This window comes from Parambassis ranga, chromosome 9 (assembly GCF_900634625.1).
Source record: "Parambassis ranga chromosome 9, fParRan2.1, whole genome shotgun sequence".
NCBI classification, from domain to species: domain Eukaryota; kingdom Metazoa; phylum Chordata; class Actinopteri; family Ambassidae; genus Parambassis; species Parambassis ranga.
In genome coordinates, this window is record NC_041030.1 from 20,463,405 (window position 1) to 20,482,661 (window position 19,257).

Here is a 19,257-nt window from a genome sequence, read left to right on the forward strand (position 1 = left end):
TATAAACTGAGGCTACATGAATGTAACACACATCAGTGAAAACAGATCAACATGTGTACAGAAACCTGGAAAAATGAAAAAAAAACACACACTTTATGGTTTGTTTGTTGTTGACTCGTTGCCAATGCTGTGTGCCTGAACACGCTGCTTCCTCCTAGTGAAGCCTTGTACAGAGGAGGTTTGGAAAAGGGAAGCGAAGATCACGTCTGAGGACGAGGCACGCTGTTTTATAAATGCTCAGAATCCACATGATGTTTCTGTTCTGTTCTGTTTTGTTTGTTTTTGTCCCGGCGGCTCAGAGAGAATCTGAGGGTCTGAAGGTGATTCCTCTGATCCGCCGCGTTGCACAAGTCCTTTTGTCACTATTTATGTTCCATTCAGTTAGCATGTCCTGGAATGCCATGTTCTTAGTACTTCTGACACTTTATAGTGTAACACATTTTATAATAAATGCTTTACTTAACATCTTCATCTCCGTCTCATTGGACACACTGAGGACAAGCGTCATTTCTTATTTAAAGGGACAGTGCACCCCCGATTGATCACTCACACGGTCTTATTTTTTTCATAGGAGAATGCTGTTTAGCTTTTTATTATTATTAATAATAATATTTGTAGCATCGGTTCATTTTTCAAAAAAACTGCAGTTCCTATAACGACCACTAGAGGTCCCAAAGCTTCACAGCAGTATAAACATGTTTAATAGGACCATAAACAGAAGTCAGTGGAGCTAAAATGATCACGTTAACTGTGTTTTTAGCAGGTGTTGTATTGATTAAATATCAGAACTTTCCAGCCTTTTACCCAAACATGCTAGCTAATTCTGCTAATGGATGCTAATGGGTCGGTTCAGATTCAGGACTGATGGCAGCCGGAGTCCTCTTCATGGGCTCTGCTGCTGCTCATTGGATGTGTCAACTCAAAATGGCTGAGAGTGATGATACGGCTAATAGATAAAGGGCAGAATTTAAAAGCTGTGAAATCAAACTTGATTGTTTTTATATAGAGAACATGATGTGTCTGTGTGTCTTCTGCTGAGCCCCCTGGTTGAATCAGTCCAGCCAATCTCCTTCAGCCTGCACACACATGTGTACACCTCTGTGTGAAGCTTCTGCTGGTCCAGGGCCCGTCATCAGAGCGGCGCCCACACGCTCACATGACGGCGCCGCTCTGAAGCAGCTTGTTGCAACTCGTCCTGAAGCTCTGTGTCATTCTGAAATGTTTGCACCGAGCAGCAGAAGGTGCCGTCTGCACCCCATGACTCTGTTTGTCACGCTTCTTCGAGCACGGCCACATTTTCCCTTTGTGTGTCTGTGTGTGAGTTCAGCTGGCTTCACTGGTTTAAGCACACATTAATTTTTGTTGTTGTAAGCAAAAACCAAGGGTGTAGATTTGCTTTTGACATTGATGGGAGCCTAATGGAATTTAACCCTTTCTGCACCCAATGAGAAAATGTGTTGTTTTTTTTTGGAGGGAATCAAATTATTGGTGGGGACATGTCCCCTTCAACGCCCTTGATTGATTGAAACCTTAAAAAGGGTTACATTTCACACAGGTGATCGTCTTTTGGGACAAACTTTATGTAGTTTATGTCATTTAAAGCTGTGACTGATTCAGCTGCGTACAGCCTGGAGTCAGACTACGTGTCGGTTTGTGTCGAACCACCACGTGAACCTATAGACAAACAGGTCGAGTCTCATTCTTCTCAGCTCAAGTTTGTCGGCTTTTATCAGAATTACCCTACACTTCCTCCTACACTCCTATACGCCCGGAGATCAGTACACACACACACACACAGTCCTTCATCTGCTGCTTTAATTTAAAGATGACTTTCAATAATTATCATTGTAACATGCTAAAATAATTCAACCTATAGCATTTTAACATTAATAAGTATGTTAGCATTCTAATAATCACAGTTAGCAGGCTCATTTTCTGTACATGTAAAAGTTAGCTCGCTAACACAATTAGCATTGTAACATTTTTAACTGTTTTACATGCTACTTAAGTCTTTGTGCTAAGCTACATTAGCTGCTCCACACAAAGAAAGCTAATCAAAGACCCTGTTTCAAAACTTTATTTACAAAAAACAACACACATATAACATGCATCAATAAAGTGACTTTAAGGCTAACAGTCTGCTTTATTTGGAGAAGACATAACAATGCTTTCTGATAATCCGGCAGGAAAAACACCAGTTATCTTGTTTTTAAATTCCTCTGACAGAAAACATTCAGGTCAATCAATGTCATTTGTCGCTCTGCTTGTGCAACACAGCGCAGTCACACACAGCCGGAGCTTCTTCAGCAGCAGATGTGAGCAAACCGTGTATTTTTAGGCTCCTATGAAGAGCCGTCTGATGACGCGATCATTTAAAACCCACAGAAATCAAACATCCTGTGCACACATGGCAGAATCACATCATGTGACCTGTTGTTCATGCCTGACGTCTGCACAAGGAGACTTTATTAATGTGATTATAGTTCATGTATGGTGGTGCTTTATCGCAGCGGTTCCAGCTCTTTGTGCTTCGGCTGACGTTAAGGTTTTTTTGGGAAAGTGACACCGTGTTTGTTCAGACAAACTGAAACTGAGATGCTGAGGAACTTAGCGTAGCATGAAGACTGAAAACAGGAAGAGAAAACTGTCCAAACTCTGTTCACACACACAAACACACACACACCTTCAAACACACACGCTCTGTGACATTAAATCATGTCTGTCAGAGAATCAGGGCCTCTGCACATGAGGTGGCTTTATTAAAACATATTTACAGTCTGCTCAGACACACACAAGGGTCAAATCCACTTTCAGACGTGCAACATTTTGAACCTGTGATGTAAAAACTTACAAAACACTGAGGTCAACGGTCTGGACTTCAGTCTGAGGACGGACCGTCTGTCACACCTGTGCTGTATTTTACAATGCTGTCCTTATTGGTGGGATATTTGGGATCAATTTCACTGATCACTTTAAGACCTAAACATGCTTCAGACTGATCGGAGAATTCTGTAAATATGATTAAATTACAGCCGTCGCCCCTAAAGTGAGAAAGAAGAGATGTGCTCCTGTGCGGCTCTGCTGCACCTGAACCTGTCACAGCTCCAGCACACAGGGAGTGCTGATTGCATTATCTTATCAGTCACATGACTGTCAGCCCTGATTAACGCTGTGCGTGCTGGCAGAATCAGGACGTCTGATGTAAACACTGATCAAGGCTAATGAAATTACACACTGCACTGTATGCTAAACATGCTGTGATTGAAACCTGCTTTTCCTTGTTTGTTGATGTTTTAATCATTATCTCATTTTCTCAGAGGAATAGTTTCACTTAACCTGCTCAGATAGATTGGGGGGGGGGGGAAATGACAACATATCCAGACATGCAGACACGCAGATTCAGACCTGTGTGTGTTTATCTGTACATCACCTGTAATTCTTCAGTAGTTCAGTAATTCCAAATTACTGCAGAAACTTCCCTGACTGCTCTTCTTCTGAATCCATGCCTTCATTTCTGTTATCTTTATATTTCCAGAAACAACTATCAGTCAGATCTTATTTAGTTATTTTTTAGTTTAGTTTCCCCAAAACGTTCATTCTTGTTTTAATATAAAGCTCAGAATCACTGAAAAATAACTATAAATGTTATAAATCATAAATAAAGTGCAAACAAACATAAAAACAAGTTTCTTTTAATCATATAACATCAAAAACATCAATCAATTCCCAACGTCTCCATTCCAGAGGCAGGGAATCACGTGCAGCGTGATGGCGTCACACGCAGGAGGTGGGATCTGCTGGGGATAGCGGACCAATCAGAGAGCTCGGTGGGACGTTACCCAGCTGCCACTCAGGCCTTTATAAAGTTTGTGTACCTCGGGCTGGATGTTGTTTTCTGTCTCTGCACCGTCATCGATCAGGAGTTTACAGTAAGTCTTCACGTTTTTCTTCTAAGTTAACTCTTCTTGTTGAAATGTTCAGTTTGAAGCTTGGAATTAAGATGCAAAACTACAAAAAAAATGCATGTTTTTAATGTTCCTTCGGGATATTTTACGCTCAGCCTAGCTTAAAAAAACCAGCAGCGTCCGTTTAAAATCGTCTTATTTTAACATATATCAGTGAATATTCGTCCTGTTCGTGTTATATTGTTTTTTTTTATGTTCCTTCAGCCTTAGCCATCTTGTTTTCTGCGCCTGGTTCTGCCGTCGTCTTGTGTGTCGGAGCCATTGTTTGGTTTTTATGGCCGTGCTTTAAATGAATAAAGGAGAAACGAGCCGCCGCGGCTCGGCTGTGGAAGCCGGGACCGCTATGTGCTGGTTTCGGTCTTATTTTCGTTTTCCTGTTTCCCTGGTTTCGATGTCGGCCCAGTTCCCTGGCTCCCTGCCGAGGCGGCGGATCCCGTGACTCTGCACACAACAACAACAAGGATCGGGTTATTGTTGGGAGGAGGAGGAAGATGGGGGGGGGGTTATGGCCGTAGCACCAAGTGTTTGGGAAAAATCTTTTATTTAAAAATTGATTTTTTTCCGCTTTACGTGATGTTATTGTTCGGCTGCTCTGCGCTTTGTGGCCTAGTTTCTGCGCCAAAGTGTTGCAGCTGTAAAATGCGGGTTTTCTGCGTGAATCTCTGCGGTTTTGCGTGACGGAGAAACACGTGACGAGGAGTTAGGAGCAGGAAACGGCTTCTTTTTGACCCAGTCCATCCACTAACTGTTTTTTTTCCCCCTTTGCAGTAGGAAGCTACAACAATGCTGCCTCTAGCCGTGTTGGCCTGTGTGTGCCTCAGCTCCGCGCTGTCTGCGCCCAACCTGGACCCTCAGCTGAACCAGCACTGGGAACTGTGGAAGGGCTGGCACAGTAAAGAATACCATGAGGTGAGGGGTTGTTGTTTTTTGTGTGCATCCTGGAGCTGTAGACCGGACATGATCAAAGTCTTGACTGTGTTTTCTTTGTGTGTTCCTGTGTTTCCAGAGGGAGGAGGGCTGGAGGCGGATGGTGTGGGAGAAGAACCTGAGGAAGATTGAGCTGCACAACCTGGAGCACTCCATGGGCACACACTCCTACCGCCTGGGCATGAACCACTTCGGGGACATGGTGAGGCAACATTTCACCACACAGCTTGTCGTTGTTCCCGTAAAGGAGGCCGATAATAACACAAAGTGTTTTCTTTCCCCTGCAGACACACGAGGAGTTCAGGCAGATCATGAACGGCTACAAGCGCAAAACAGAGCGGAAGTTCAAGGGGTCCCTGTTTATGGAGCCTAACTTCCTGGAAGCTCCCCGTGCTCTGGACTGGAGAGAGCACGGCTACGTCACACCTGTCAAAGACCAGGTAAGAGGCCCTGCTCCAGGCTCTGACTAACCAGCTGTGGCTCAACTTGTTTTTGGCTCATGAGAAACTCAGCTGTGTGAATCAGGGACTTTTGTGCTGTTTCTTCACACCTGGTGTGTAAAGTTATGTCTGCAGCCACACAAACAACTTTTATTTTAGCCTATGCTGCCACAGAAACGAGCAGTATTTGTGACGGTAATATTTTTGGCATTAGAAGAGACACAAAGGATCAGCTGACACATGGTGGAATGTGCAGCTCTCCTCTCGACACGAATGACCTGCTTACTGGAAGGGGGACTCTGCACTGCAAGTGTTTTTCTAAACTGTGACGATAAGGCTGGGGCTGTTTTTATTATCTGTGTGCTGCACCCTCCGCCTCCTCGGCAGCGTCTTTCTCCCAGACTGTACAGTCTGTTCTCCCCACCCCCTTTCAACATACATTACACCGTCACACTGAAAGCTGAAACCCTTCTGGCGGGCCTGTCAGACAAAGTCCAACATGACGCATGAGTGTCAGTAACGGCACTACAGTGAATTATGCATTTAAAGTTCTGCTCATCAGAATTACAAACATTCAGCGGAGTTTACAGCTGGAACTACTTTTCATTCTTTAGTAATGGCTTGTTATTTTCAGTGGGTGGTGGGTCTCTTAAAGCTGCAGAACTTTTTCTCTGAGCAGCTGTTAAGTTTCTGATTTGGTTATTAAAGGGCTGCAGTCGGATCAGGGTTCAGTCGACTGTCTGCTTCAGCTCTCTGTTAAAAATCAAGCAGACCTGCTTTCCTCCCGACATGTCTCTAACCTGACCCCCCTCTGGCCTCGCTCTCCTCAGGGTCAGTGCGGCTCCTGCTGGGCTTTCAGCACCACCGGAGCTCTGGAGGGTCAGCACTTCAGGAAGACCGGCACCCTGGTGTCGTTGAGTGAGCAGAACCTGGTGGACTGCTCCCGGCCCGAGGGCAACGAGGGCTGCAACGGTGGTCTGATGGACCAGGCCTTCCAGTACGTCAAGGACAACCAGGGTCTGGACTCTGAGGATTCGTACCCGTACCTGGGAACGGTACGTATCTCACACATGCCATGAAACGCCTTCCTTACTTTAGTTTAGGGAGCGTTCTGGTTCAGGAAAAACAGAAAAAACATCAGCGCTCTCTCACTTCCTGCTCCTTCTCTTCTTCTCCTCCAGGACGACCAGCCGTGTCACTACGACCCCAAGTACAACTCTGCCAATGACACCGGCTTTGTGGACGTTCCCACCGGCAAAGAGCACGCTCTGATGAAGGCCGTCGCCGCCATCGGACCCGTCTCTGTCGCTATCGACGCCGGCCACGAGTCCTTCCAGTTTTACCAGTCAGGTGAGGATTTACTCGTGCTTTTTTTTTTTTCATCGCAGTGAACTGCTAAATGTTTGGTAAAATTAGTACGTTACAGAATATTTCACTAAAATAAGGGATTTTTTTTTTTAGGAATCTACTATGAGAAGGACTGCAGCAGCGAGGAGCTGGACCACGGCGTGCTGGTGGTGGGTTACGGCTTTGAGGGCCAGGACGTAGATGGCAAGAAGTACTGGATTGTCAAGAACAGGTCGGTGAACTCTTCAGACTTTTTCTGTACGACTTGAGGCTCAGCTTGAAGTCAGACTTTTAACTTCCTTGTGTTCATCTTCCTGCAGCTGGAGTGAAAACTGGGGAGACAAAGGCTACATCTACATGGCCAAGGACAGGAAGAACCACTGCGGCATCGCCACAGCCGCCAGTTATCCTCTGGTGTGACGAGCCGCCGGCTCCTCTCCGTAGCTCCTTTAGTGTTTTTTGTTTTGGTTTTAATGCAGAAGTTGGACTGAAGCGGAGGGACGAGGCCTCCTCCAGTCAGCGCGACACATTGACAGGAGATTCTGTTTCAATGTCTCGTGAAAAAAAAACAGGTTTTTTTAGGGAAATGGCGCCATTTTGTTTTTGGCTGGTTTTTAACGCCACTTTACTTTGTCCTGAAGAGTTTTAGTGTAGCCTTTTATTCTTTGTAAATATGTGTGTGAGTGGTCTCTTAACACTTGCTTCGGTCATTGTAAATGGATTTTTTCTACTTTTACTGTGATCAATTAAAGTTGTGAAACACTAATGTGGAGTTTGGTGTCATCATCTGAATCTTTTTAACTCATTCTACTTGGCACATAGTCACCATTTAAATCTCTCACCATTCTGAGGTGAATCCATCGTTCTAATCACTTGTATTGATCATTCTTCGGCCTAAGTTTCATGTGTTATTAGTCAGACTGTTGAATGTGGCCTTCAGCTCTGCTCCATGTTAATCCCACATGCTGGTCTGACATGTGGGGTCCCATGATCTCCAGACAGCCGAGCTCCCTGACGTCTGGTACTGAGATCTTATAGGATTATTGATTGTTCAACAAAGCGGCTGATTCATAAAGAAGTAGGATAGAAATGTACATTTAACACTGTAGGTCTACATGTTAAATTATATATACCGTATATAGAATCATTCAGTAAGAAATTTTAGTGTGTGAAATTCAGAGTTCAAATTATGACATAAATAAAACATGATGGTGACAGCATGAGGAGGAGCGCCATGTTTTATTGGTTTTATGGCACTTTTTGTACAGTTTGGTGAACCTGCTAAACAACAGGCTTCATGATTTGTTACTACTGCTAAGATGAAGTTACACTTTTCTACCTAAACATCATTAAAAGTACTAAAACATCTTCAGAAGCCACAGAAGGATGTTTTTGTATTGTTTAATGTCATTGTTGTGTTTAGGTACAGCCACTGCATCACAGCAGCACGTACACTGTCCATCACAGTGTGTTCCGAACAGGGTAAATAACATAAGTGTGTGTGTGTGTAACATATTTACCTCACTGCTGAGCTCAGCCGGCTGATATGCAGAGCCAAGCAAGAGGAATGTGTTGTGCAACCAACACTAAACAAAGAGTCATTAAAGGGTTAGTTCGCCCAAAAAAGCAGTTTGTGTCCAGGCAGAGCTGGGTCCAAGTGTGGAGGTCTGTATGCTGAGTGTTGTTGTTTGTTTGTTTACCTGTAGCAGTCAACTGTAACAGAGAAAATGTTCCTTATCAGGATCAATGAAACATCATCAATTTAGTCTGAGAATGTTAGATGTAACTTGGAAACTCGGCATTTTAAATTTGAAAGGCTTCACTGGAACTTCTGGACAAAGGTCAGGTACTCGTTGACGTCGTCCGGTGAGCCGACCACAAAGGGCACGCGCTGATGGAGCGCCTCGGGTTGAACGTCCAGGACCCTCTGGGTGCCGGTGGTGGCGAGGCCGCCCGCCTGCTCCATGAGGAAGGCGATGGGGTTGCACTCGTACAGCAGGCGCAGCTTCAGGGAGGAGAAACGGCACAGACAAACATTCAATAACATGCTGTGGATTCCTGTCTGACAGATCATCTGTCTCCAGGTCCCCCAGCAGAACACTGAGGCCGCCACCTTCATGCAGACCCCCCTATTTTAAAGACTCCTCTATGAAACAGCAAGTGTCTCATGACAGGATCGAGGCTTCTGGCACCTGTGGTGTTTTCCAGAGACATTTTCTGAAGGTGGTTTCACTTCCTTTCACACGGAGAGACATAATCTGAGCTGAGTTTATTCTAAAAGGTGAACGTTTTCGTCTTATATTTAACTATTATTTCCACTTAAGCAGGTGTAGCAGCCTACGCTCACAGTCCGTCTTTAATGAGCCGGCCTGCCAGGGTGCAGAGTTAAAGGTCAGTCTGCAGGATCTGGGTCACTGTGGATCTGCTTCAACGTCACTCCCAATAACCTACATTAAGGCCAGGAGGAAGTGAGTGGCAGCGTGGAGCTGCCTGGAAGGAAACGGGTCAGTTGGTGGTGAGTTATCTTTACAGCCGTGTCCCAGCTTTATTTATCACAGGGTGGAGACAAGCAGCTCCAGCTTCAGGAGACGCTGCAGCCAGGTCAGAATCAGGACTTTGGTTTTAGGTGAGGTCAGACCTTCGCTGAGGTCAGCGTGGCAAACACTAAGCTACTGCTAAAAGGTGCATATGTTGAGGCAGGCATGAGGTGATGGATGGTTTACAGTGATCATCTGATGCTAACACGTGTTTAAAGTGACTACCTTTCCCTTGGGGCTCTTCTCATTGGCCGGGTACATGAAGATGCCTCCGTAGGCGAGGGTGCGGTGAACATCAGACACCATGGAACCCACATATCGAGCTCCGTACGGAGAGCTGCCGTCCTGCAGGAGACAGAAAGAGGACATTCTATCATCAGTCAACATCTATGTTATATTAGGTTGCCATGGTAACCTGTGTTAATCAAACATCCACGGCCTGTTTGTGTCTTTTATTTCTTCCGTAATAACTGATTATTCAGGAGCTGCTGTATAAATACTTCTAACCTCAGCTGCCCTGTGAGAGTTCATCGACACACAGACGGCCTCAGGCCGGACATTTGTTGTGTTTCTCTCAGAAACAGAGCAGGCAGCCACTTCTAGACCAGGATCCACCAAGAACATGAACTTATTAAAAGTATTACATCACATATGCTTATATGCATGTGAGCTTGTTGTTGTTTTCTTTGTCATCTCCTCAGTCTGAGATTTCAAATGTGGTTTAAAGTTTAATACACACTTATTCACGCAGATTACAGTGAGTCTGAGGCCTCTGGCCTCTGGTTTGATGTTTGTTTTTTCCATAAACAACCCGGTGGATCATTTTCAAGGCTGCACCTCTGGTTCAGAGATCAGGCCGGTCAAAGTCCGCCTGCTGCAGCAGCTGGGCCTGACAGACTAAGATTTTTATTTATTTCACTTAGTGTGAAGAAGAATCAGCAGCGAGCGCCGTGTTCAGACCAGTACAGCGTGAGGCAGAGTCATGTGCCTGCTGAGTCACATCCCACTCATCAAAAAGGAGGCGTGTGTGTGTGTGTAGAGTGTTTCCTCTGAAACAGACCCTCCCAGACACACACACACACACACACTGTGTGAAATAAAGCAGAGAGCAGCAGGGCAGCTTCAGAAGGTTCAGATCCGTCAGAGTTTGAGCTGCGTCTGGGATCAGGCCGGTTTTCTGTCGCTCTCATTGGCCAGAATCCTCCATCCATTTATTTTCCATTTTTTGTTGCTTCAACAGGTGCAGCATGAGGCTGAACTTCCCCTCCAGTCTTTTCAGAAACATTCCTTCAGCCTTGTGATTTCTGCTGTTTCATAACAGCAGCTCTGAGTCAGTCTGCGGTTACAGATGCCGAGTCATGGCCGCTGTGTGTGTGTGAGTGAGTACTGTACGAGGAGGTCAGCGGAAGCTCCTTAAATACAACTTCTGCATCAGAGTCAGCAGCTTGTGTCACAGTGACGTTTGATGGCGGATTTTCTGATCAGTTTAAATTGAACTAAATGTTTGTCCAGGCGTTCTCGCAGAGGAAAAGTGAGTCCACCCTCATGGACTCTAAACAGTGAAGTTCTACCTTCTGTTTACCTTCTGATTAACTTCCTTTCGTGCTCCACCTCTTTGCACATATTTGGATTAAACTGGATTTCAGGCGCTGCCAAGATGGCGGCAGCCATAGCATCAGAGAGCTGCTCTTCTAACCTATAAACCTCCGGGCCATCGCAGCTTGGAGTATTAAACTCATATCTCACAGCTGATGCATGGTTCCTAAGTGACCTTTGACCCCCCCCCCCCAAATCAGCAGATCCATCGATGGTCACATTCCCTGAAGCATCATGCCGGTGAGTGTGCAGGAAAAAAAAACGCTGAGTGCGGCGTTTCCAGATGAGACGTTTCCTGAGGAACAGCATGTTTCCTGCAGACCAGCTGACCGAGCTCTCCGTCCTGTCGGAGCGCACCGTCACGCTCTGCTGACTGTAGGTCACATGGCAGAGGCGGCGCTCTGTGTGCCACCTTCAAAGATGTTTAACCCCCCCCCCGAAACATCTGCAGAATACCAACACTTTGGATTAAAAGTGGCGTCCTGACCTCGGGGTACTTCTTGTGCTTGAGGTACTCGTTGATGGACGGGTGGAAGTACTTGGCGTAGCCCTCATTCAGGCTGTAGATCTTCCCCTTCTGCTTGATCCTCACGTTCCTGTCGGTCAGGATGAACTCACCGATGGCCTGAAGAAAGAGAGCGACAACAAATAAAAGAACAACAACACGTGCAGAACACTTCTAAAGGTCACTGCTCTCTGTAGGCCTCAGGCTGATCTGTGAGCTTTAACAGGTCCGGTTTCAGGTTTCTTTGCACATAACTTAACAAGATTAACCTTAAACATACATTGATCCTCTCTGTAATAACTAAAGCTGCTTTTCCATAAACAAACTTCCAGAAAAAAACATTTGCTTTGATTTCTGGGTAAGTCCACATGATGCAGCAAGTGATGTCGAAACGAGGACAGATAAGGCTGCAGCGGCCTCCACCTGCACAAACAGGACTTCTGTGTTTACAGCAGCATTTATCACACTTGGCAGCACAACATCTGTTTTCTTAAAGTCACATCCAGGGCCGTAAAAACACATAAAACACAACTTTAACAAGCGATAAAGCTGAGCGCTCTCACAGGGTCTAGTGAGAAGAAGTTGAGGCCGGAGCCGGTGCTGAGGGCCACCAGGGTGGCGCTGCCGTACAGGGCGTAGCCGGCGCACACGATGTTGTTCCCTTGCTGCAGGGCGTCCTTGTCGGTGGGCTCGCCCTCTGATACCTGGATATGACAAGAGGAAGAAGGACACGCTTAAAGATTCTGTATAAAAAGACATTCACAGCACCAAAGATTGTTGAAAGTTGGTGTAAATGTGATGTGGTTAACCCTTTCCTGGGTTCAGATCACAGACCGTGCAGGCCTGGAAGTTGTAAACAAACTTTATTTACTCAACACAAACAGGGACAGAAAGGGAACAGAGAGTACGAACATGTAGTGAGAGCAGGCTGCGGTTCAGCATGCTGAAGCCTGGATCATCTGAACAGCGGCGCCCTCTAGTGTCTGCCAGTGCTACTGCACATTAACCCCTAAAACATGCACATAGTCACCATTTAAATCTCTCACCATTCTGAGGTGAATCCATCGTTCTAATCACTTGTATTGATCATTCTTCGGCCTAAGTTTCATGTGTTATTAGTCAGACTGTTGAATGTGGCCTTCAGCTCTGCTCCATGTTAATCCCACATGCTGGTCTGACATGTGGGGTCCCATGATCTCCAGACAGCCGAGCTCCCTGACGTCTGGTACTGAGATCTTATAGGATTATTGATTGTTCAACAAAGCGGCTGATTCATAAAGTAGGATAGAAATGTACATTTAACACTGTAGGTCTACATGTTAAATTATATATACCGTATATAGAATCATTCAGTAAGAAATTTTAGTGTGTGAAATTCAGAGTTCAAATTATGACATAAATAAAACATGATGGTGACAGCATGAGGAGGAGCGCCATGTTTTATTGGTTTTATGGCACTTTTTGTACAGTTTGGTGAACCTGCTAAACAACAGGCTTCATGATTTGTTACTACTGCTAAGATGAAGTTACACTTTTCTACCTAAACATCATTAAAAGTACTAAAACATCTTCAGAAGCCACAGAAGGATGTTTTTGTATTGTTTAATGTCATTGTTGTGTTTAGGTACAGCCACTGCATCACAGCAGCACGTACACTGTCCATCACAGTGTGTTCCGAACAGGGTAAATAACATAAGTGTGTGTGTGTGTAACATATTTACCTCACTGCTGAGCTCAGCCGGCTGATATGCAGAGCCAAGCAAGAGGAATGTGTTGTGCAACCAACACTAAACAAAGAGTCATTAAAGGGTTAGTTCGCCCAAAAAAGCAGTTTGTGTCCAGGCAGAGCTGGGTCCAAGTGTGGAGGTCTGTATGCTGAGTGTTGTTGTTTGTTTGTTTACCTGTAGCAGTCAACTGTAACAGAGAAAATGTTCCTTATCAGGATCAATGAAACATCATCAATTTAGTCTGAGAATGTTAGATGTAACTTGGAAACTCGGCATTTTAAATTTGAAAGGCTTCACTGGAACTTCTGGACAAAGGTCAGGTACTCGTTGACGTCGTCCGGTGAGCCGACCACAAAGGGCACGCGCTGATGGAGCGCCTCGGGTTGAACGTCCAGGACCCTCTGGGTGCCGGTGGTGGCGAGGCCGCCCGCCTGCTCCATGAGGAAGGCGATGGGGTTGCACTCGTACAGCAGGCGCAGCTTCAGGGAGGAGAAACGGCACAGACAAACATTCAATAACATGCTGTGGATTCCTGTCTGACAGATCATCTGTCTCCAGGTCCCCCAGCAGAACACTGAGGCCGCCACCTTCATGCAGACCCCCCTATTTTAAAGACTCCTCTATGAAACAGCAAGTGTCTCATGACAGGATCGAGGCTTCTGGCACCTGTGGTGTTTTCCAGAGACATTTTCTGAAGGTGGTTTCACTTCCTTTCACACGGAGAGACATAACTGAGCTGAGTTTATTCTAAAAGGTGAACGTTTTCGTCTTATATTTAACTATTATTTCCACTTAAGCAGGTGTAGCAGCCTACGCTCACAGTCCGTCTTTAATGAGCCGGCCTGCCAGGGTGCAGAGTTAAAGGTCAGTCTGCAGGATCTGGGTCACTGTGGATCTGCTTCAACGTCACTCCCAATAACCTACATTAAGGCCAGGAGGAAGTGAGTGGCAGCGTGGAGCTGCCTGGAAGGAAACGGGTCAGTTGGTGGTGAGTTATCTTTACAGCCGTGTCCCAGCTTTATTTATCACAGGGTGGAGACAAGCAGCTCCAGCTTCAGGAGACGCTGCAGCCAGGTCAGAATCAGGACTTTGGTTTTAGGTGAGGTCAGACCTTCGCTGAGGTCAGCGTGGCAAACACTAAGCTACTGCTAAAAGGTGCATATGTTGAGGCAGGCATGAGGTGATGGATGGTTTACAGTGATCATCTGATGCTAACACGTGTTTAAAGTGACTACCTTTCCCTTGGGGCTCTTCTCATTGGCCGGGTACATGAAGATGCCTCCGTAGGCGAGGGTGCGGTGAACATCAGACACCATGGAACCCACATATCGAGCTCCGTACGGAGAGCTGCCGTCCTGCAGGAGACAGAAAGAGGACATTCTATCATCAGTCAACATCTATGTTATATTAGGTTGCCATGGTAACCTGTGTTAATCAAACATCCACGGCCTGTTTGTGTCTTTTATTTCTTCCGTAATAACTGATTATTCAGGAGCTGCTGTATAAATACTTCTAACCTCAGCTGCCCTGTGAGAGTTCATCGACACACAGACGGCCTCAGGCCGGACATTTGTTGTGTTTCTCTCAGAAACAGAGCAGGCAGCCACTTCTAGACCAGGATCCACCAAGAACATGAACTTATTAAAAGTATTACATCACATATGCTTATATGCATGTGAGCTTGTTGTTGTTTTCTTTGTCATCTCCTCAGTCTGAGATTTCAAATGTGGTTTAAAGTTTAATACACACTTATTCACGCAGATTACAGTGAGTCTGAGGCCTCTGGCCTCTGGTTTGATGTTTGTTTTTTCCATAAACAACCCGGTGGATCATTTTCAAGGCTGCACCTCTGGTTCAGAGATCAGGCCGGTCAAAGTCCGCCTGCTGCAGCAGCTGGGCCTGACAGACTAAGATTTTTATTTATTTCACTTAGTGTGAAGAAGAATCAGCAGCGAGCGCCGTGTTCAGACCAGTACAGCGTGAGGCAGAGTCATGTGCCTGCTGAGTCACATCCCACTCATCAAAAAGGAGGCGTGTGTGTGTGTGTAGAGTGTTTCCTCTGAAACAGACCCTCCCAGACACACACACACACACACACTGTGTGAAATAAAGCAGAGAGCAGCAGGGCAGCTTCAGAAGGTTCAGATCCGTCAGAGTTTGAGCTGCGTCTGGGATCAGGCCGGTTTTCTGTCGCTCTCATTGGCCAGAATCCTCCATCCATTTATTTTCCATTTTTTGTTGCTTCAACAGGTGCAGCATGAGGCTGAACTTCCCCTCCAGTCTTTTCAGAAACATTCCTTCAGCCTTGTGATTTCTGCTGTTTCATAACAGCAGCTCTGAGTCAGTCTGCGGTTACAGATGCCGAGTCATGGCCGCTGTGTGTGTGTGAGTGAGTACTGTACGAGGAGGTCAGCGGAAGCTCCTTAAATACAACTTCTGCATCAGAGTCAGCAGCTTGTGTCACAGTGACGTTTGATGGCGGATTTTCTGATCAGTTTAAATTGAACTAAATGTTTGTCCAGGCGTTCTCGCAGAGGAAAAGTGAGTCCACCCTCATGGACTCTAAACAGTGAAGTTCTACCTTCTGTTTACCTTCTGATTAACTTCCTTTCGTGCTCCACCTCTTTGCACATATTTGGATTAAACTGGATTTCAGGCGCTGCCAAGATGGCGGCAGCCATAGCATCAGAGAGCTGCTCTTCTAACCTATAAACCTCCGGGCCATCGCAGCTTGGAGTATTAAACTCATATCTCACAGCTGATGCATGGTTCCTAAGTGACCTTTGACCCCCCCCCCCCAAATCAGCAGATCCATCGATGGTCACATTCCCTGAAGCATCATGCCGGTGAGTGTGCAGGAAAAAAAAACGCTGAGTGCGGCGTTTCCAGATGAGACGTTTCCTGAGGAACAGCATGTTTCCTGCAGACCAGCTGACCGAGCTCTCCGTCCTGTCGGAGCGCACCGTCACGCTCTGCTGACTGTAGGTCACATGGCAGAGGCGGCGCTCTGTGTGCCACCTTCAAAGATGTTTAACCCCCCCCCCGAAACATCTGCAGAATACCAACACTTTGGATTAAAAGTGGCGTCCTGACCTCGGGGTACTTCTTGTGCTTGAGGTACTCGTTGATGGACGGGTGGAAGTACTTGGCGTAGCCCTCATTCAGGCTGTAGATCTTCCCCTTCTGCTTGATCCTCACGTTCCTGTCGGTCAGGATGAACTCACCGATGGCCTGAAGAAAGAGAGCGACAACAAATAAAAGAACAACAACACGTGCAGAACACTTCTAAAGGTCACTGCTCTCTGTAGGCCTCAGGCTGATCTGTGAGCTTTAACAGGTCCGGTTTCAGGTTTCTTTGCACATAACTTAACAAGATTAACCTTAAACATACATTGATCCTCTCTGTAATAACTAAAGCTGCTTTTCCATAAACAAACTTCCAGAAAAAAACATTTGCTTTGATTTCTGGGTAAGTCCACATGATGCAGCAAGTGATGTCGAAACGAGGACAGATAAGGCTGCAGCGGCCTCCACCTGCACAAACAGGACTTCTGTGTTTACAGCAGCATTTATCACACTTGGCAGCACAACATCTGTTTTCTTAAAGTCACATCCAGGGCCGTAAAAACACATAAAACACAACTTTAACAAGCGATAAAGCTGAGCGCTCTCACAGGGTCTAGTGAGAAGAAGTTGAGGCCGGAGCCGGTGCTGAGGGCCACCAGGGTGGCGCTGCCGTACAGGGCGTAGCCGGCGCACACGATGTTGTTCCCTTGCTGCAGGGCGTCCTTGTCGGTGGGCTCGCCCTCTGATACCTGGATATGACAAGAGGAAGAAGGACACGCTTAAAGATTCTGTATAAAAAGACATTCACAGCACCAAAGATTGTTGAAAGTTGGTGTAAATGTGATGTGGTTAACCCTTTCCTGGGTTCAGATCACAGACCGTGCAGGCCTGGAAGTTGTAAACAAACTTTATTTACTCAACACAAACAGGGACAGAAAGGGAACAGAGAGTACGAACATGTAGTGAGAGCAGGCTGCGGTTCAGCATGCTGAAGCCTGGATCATCTGAACAGCGGCGCCCTCTAGTGTCTGCCAGTGCTACTGCACATTAACCCCTAAAACATGCACATATTATTCATAATATTTATTTCTTCAAGTTTTTCACATTTTATTACTGAAACAAAAATTAAAGTGAAAATAGTTTTGGCTCCACAGAGCCTTGTTTCGTCCTCTCTCTTACTCACACTTCCTGTTTTATTTTGGTAGTTTCCTTTCCTTCCTTATGTGTCATGTTTTATTTGACTTCCTGTCTTTTTCCTTTGTATTTACCCTCATTGTTTTCACCTGTGTCTGTAGTTAAACTGCTGTGCTCTCTGGCTCCTCTGCTTCAGTTGTGTGTTTTGTGTGTTTGTGTGTTTTGTGGGCCTCTTGTGTCTCCATGTGTTGTTTCCTGCTTGTTATCTTAATGTTACTTTTGTTATTTTTGCCTCAGGCTGTGTGTGGATCGTCCATCTCTGCATCCTGAGACATCACTTCCTGTTTGTGTCATTGATTTTCTGGCCGTATGACACAAACTTCCTGTCTTAGCGTAAGTACAACACTCCACAGAGGCCTGGTAACATCCACAAATATTAGATACTCTCTTAACTAATAAGTTAAAATATTAGCATTATGCAGTTATTATTTAGTAGTGGTTGTTTTTAGATCTGTGTGTCTTTGTCAGTGTGTGAGAATCACCCGTTTGTAGATGCCGAATATGGTGCCGATGGGAGCCAGACAGTCGATGTTACTGGAGCCGTCCAGAGGGTCAAAACACACCACGTACTTTCCCTGCAGACAAATGACATCAGAACACATAATTAGGTTTCACTCCAGCAGGTATGTACTGTATATATTATGAAGCAACAGAAAATAACTTTTATGTTGAAAATAAGCTGTTAATGGCGACTTGAGATGACTCTACAAGCTGCCTTTGGAAGTAAATGATGCACTGTTTAACAGCTGACAGAGGACTCCAGGGTAAGAGAGGCTCCAGAGTGCAGTCAGCTAAGTTTCCACCTGAAACACAGATAATCCCTCAGATTGACGCTGATATTAATCTATGTGTGCACTCAGGGGGCTTCTTACAAACTCTCATTCTGATCACGTTGACGTGTAAATGTGCTTTTTATGGTCTGCTGAAGCTTGGACCTGACCCACGGTTCAGCACCTCCTCCGGCCTCCTACCCTCTTGTCTTTGGGAGTGACGATGAGCTCCTTGTTCTCCTCGGACACCATGCAGCAGGTGCTGTAGGAGGCCTGCAGCATGTTGATGACCAGGTCGTTGGACAGCACGTCCAGCTTCTTCACGTCGTCTCCAGTCACGTTCACAGAGCCCGCCAGGCCGTGCCTGCAGGTCACACACACAGACACACACACACTCATTGTACAGTTCAGATGGATGTTAATGATCTTCACTTAGAGTAAACAGTGTGGCTCTGTGCCTGCTTATATAATGAATAATGGGACATTCTTTATGGGTTGCAGTGACTTTCTGAGTTGCTGCATGAACTTGAAGCTGCATCTACAGCCACAGCTCCAACACACAGCCCTCCACAGTGAGACCAGGTTATTGTGTTAGTGTTGCACAATCTCACTTTGAGTGTTTTATCTCCTGAATGTGCACAGGAACAGCTGCATGCCTGAAGATTGCACAAAGCACCAGAAACGTCAGCTTACCTTGACCCCCTCATGCCTGACAAGAGCACACAGCACACACACGGTGTGAAGACTTACAGGTGGGCCAGGCCTGCCTTCCGCACAGCCGAGGAGATGGCTTTGATGGCGGTCAGCATGGAGTTGATGAGCTGGGTCAGCTCCCCGGTCGCCCCTTTCGCCTGGCGTCCGGTTTCAATGACGAACCGGGTCAGGGTCCAAACGTCGGTGTCAAACGCAGACTGGTCCGACATGTCTGCTTCTGCCTGAAGACGGACTGGGAGTGAGAGAGCGTGCTGCCAGGCGCGTCCTTTTCATTCCTAGAGCCATAAAGGAGAGCAGGGGATCTATTTGTGATGGAAGAGTGGCTCGGTGTGTGTGTGTGTGTGGGTGTCGGGTGTCAGCTGTCACAGTTTAATCCTCTGCAGGGCTGTTTATCAGCCCTTTTTGTATTTACAGTTATGCAGTTTGCAGCATGTTTGGAGACAGAAGGAGAGCTGCGGGGTAAAAAAAA

The 19,257-nt window shown here is 46.0% G+C and overlaps 3 protein-coding genes and 1 long non-coding RNA gene across 4 annotated transcripts; 2 read left to right on the plus strand and 2 right to left on the minus strand.

The window, feature by feature from the left end:
* Nucleotides 1-3,793: 3,793 nt before the first annotated feature.
* ctsla (cathepsin La) lies at nt 3,794-7,445 on the plus strand. The gene is made up of 8 exons (XM_028413635.1): nt 3,794-3,929; nt 4,734-4,874; nt 4,972-5,094; nt 5,180-5,332; nt 6,163-6,387; nt 6,514-6,682; nt 6,794-6,911; nt 7,000-7,445. The coding sequence occupies exons 2-8, from the start codon at nt 4,749-4,751 to the stop codon at nt 7,097-7,099; spliced, it is 1,014 nt and encodes a 337-aa protein (XP_028269436.1). The 5' UTR covers nt 3,794-3,929; nt 4,734-4,748; the 3' UTR covers nt 7,100-7,445.
* A 454-nt stretch (nt 7,446-7,899) lies between these two features.
* On the minus strand, nt 7,900-12,510 carry LOC114441212 (fructose-1,6-bisphosphatase isozyme 2-like). Its single transcript, XM_028414015.1, has 5 exons — nt 12,484-12,510; nt 11,881-12,021; nt 11,300-11,437; nt 9,442-9,561; nt 7,900-8,684 (listed from the first exon to the last, which is right to left on the minus strand). Exons 1-5 carry the CDS (start codon nt 12,508-12,510, stop codon nt 8,499-8,501), a joined length of 612 nt encoding a protein of 203 aa, XP_028269816.1. The 3' UTR covers nt 7,900-8,498.
* Nucleotides 12,511-12,741: 231 nt separating this feature from the next.
* Nucleotides 12,742-19,084, minus strand: fbp2 (fructose-1,6-bisphosphatase 2). Its single transcript, XM_028413636.1, has 7 exons — nt 18,825-19,084; nt 18,276-18,438; nt 17,787-17,879; nt 16,719-16,859; nt 16,138-16,275; nt 14,280-14,399; nt 12,742-13,523 (listed from the first exon to the last, which is right to left on the minus strand). Exons 1-7 carry the CDS (start codon nt 18,995-18,997, stop codon nt 13,338-13,340), a joined length of 1,014 nt encoding a protein of 337 aa, XP_028269437.1. The 5' UTR covers nt 18,998-19,084; the 3' UTR covers nt 12,742-13,337.
* LOC114440962 (uncharacterized) lies at nt 13,520-17,695 on the plus strand. Its single transcript, XR_003671228.1, has 3 exons — nt 13,520-13,741; nt 13,845-14,032; nt 17,542-17,695. It is a non-coding gene; the product is annotated as an uncharacterized LOC114440962 (long non-coding RNA).
* Nucleotides 19,085-19,257: the final 173 nt, after the last annotated feature.

Excerpts from the sequence above, each read along its gene's own strand:
- ctsla (XM_028413635.1), top strand. The coding sequence starts at position 4,749 with ATGCTGCCTCTAGCCGTGTTGGCCTGTGTGTGCCTCAGCTCCGCGCTG. Across the intron at positions 5,095-5,179 it reads TGAACCACTTCGGGGACATG|ACACACGAGGAGTTCAGGCA; the intron begins GTGAGGCAACAT and ends TTTCCCCTGCAG. Across the intron at positions 6,683-6,793 it reads CTTCCAGTTTTACCAGTCAG|GAATCTACTATGAGAAGGAC; the intron begins GTGAGGATTTAC and ends TTTTTTTTTTAG.
- LOC114441212 (XM_028414015.1), bottom strand. The coding sequence starts at position 12,510 with ATGGGACCCCACATGTCAGACCAGCAT. Across the intron at positions 12,022-12,483 it reads CCCACATGTCAGACCAGCAT|GTATCAGAGGGCGAGCCCAC; the intron begins GTGGGATTAACA and ends TGTCATATCCAG. Across the intron at positions 8,685-9,441 it reads AGAAGAGCCCCAAGGGAAAG|CTGCGCCTGCTGTACGAGTG; the intron begins GTAGTCACTTTA and ends TCCTCCCTGAAG.
- fbp2 (XM_028413636.1), bottom strand. The coding sequence starts at position 18,997 with ATGTCGGACCAGTCTGCGTTTGACACCGACGTTTGGACCCTGACCCGG. Across the intron at positions 18,439-18,824 it reads AAGGCAGGCCTGGCCCACCT|GCACGGCCTGGCGGGCTCTG; the intron begins GTAAGTCTTCAC and ends TGTGACCTGCAG. Across the intron at positions 16,276-16,718 it reads ACTTCTTCTCACTAGACCCT|GCCATCGGTGAGTTCATCCT; the intron begins GTGAGAGCGCTC and ends CTCTTTCTTCAG.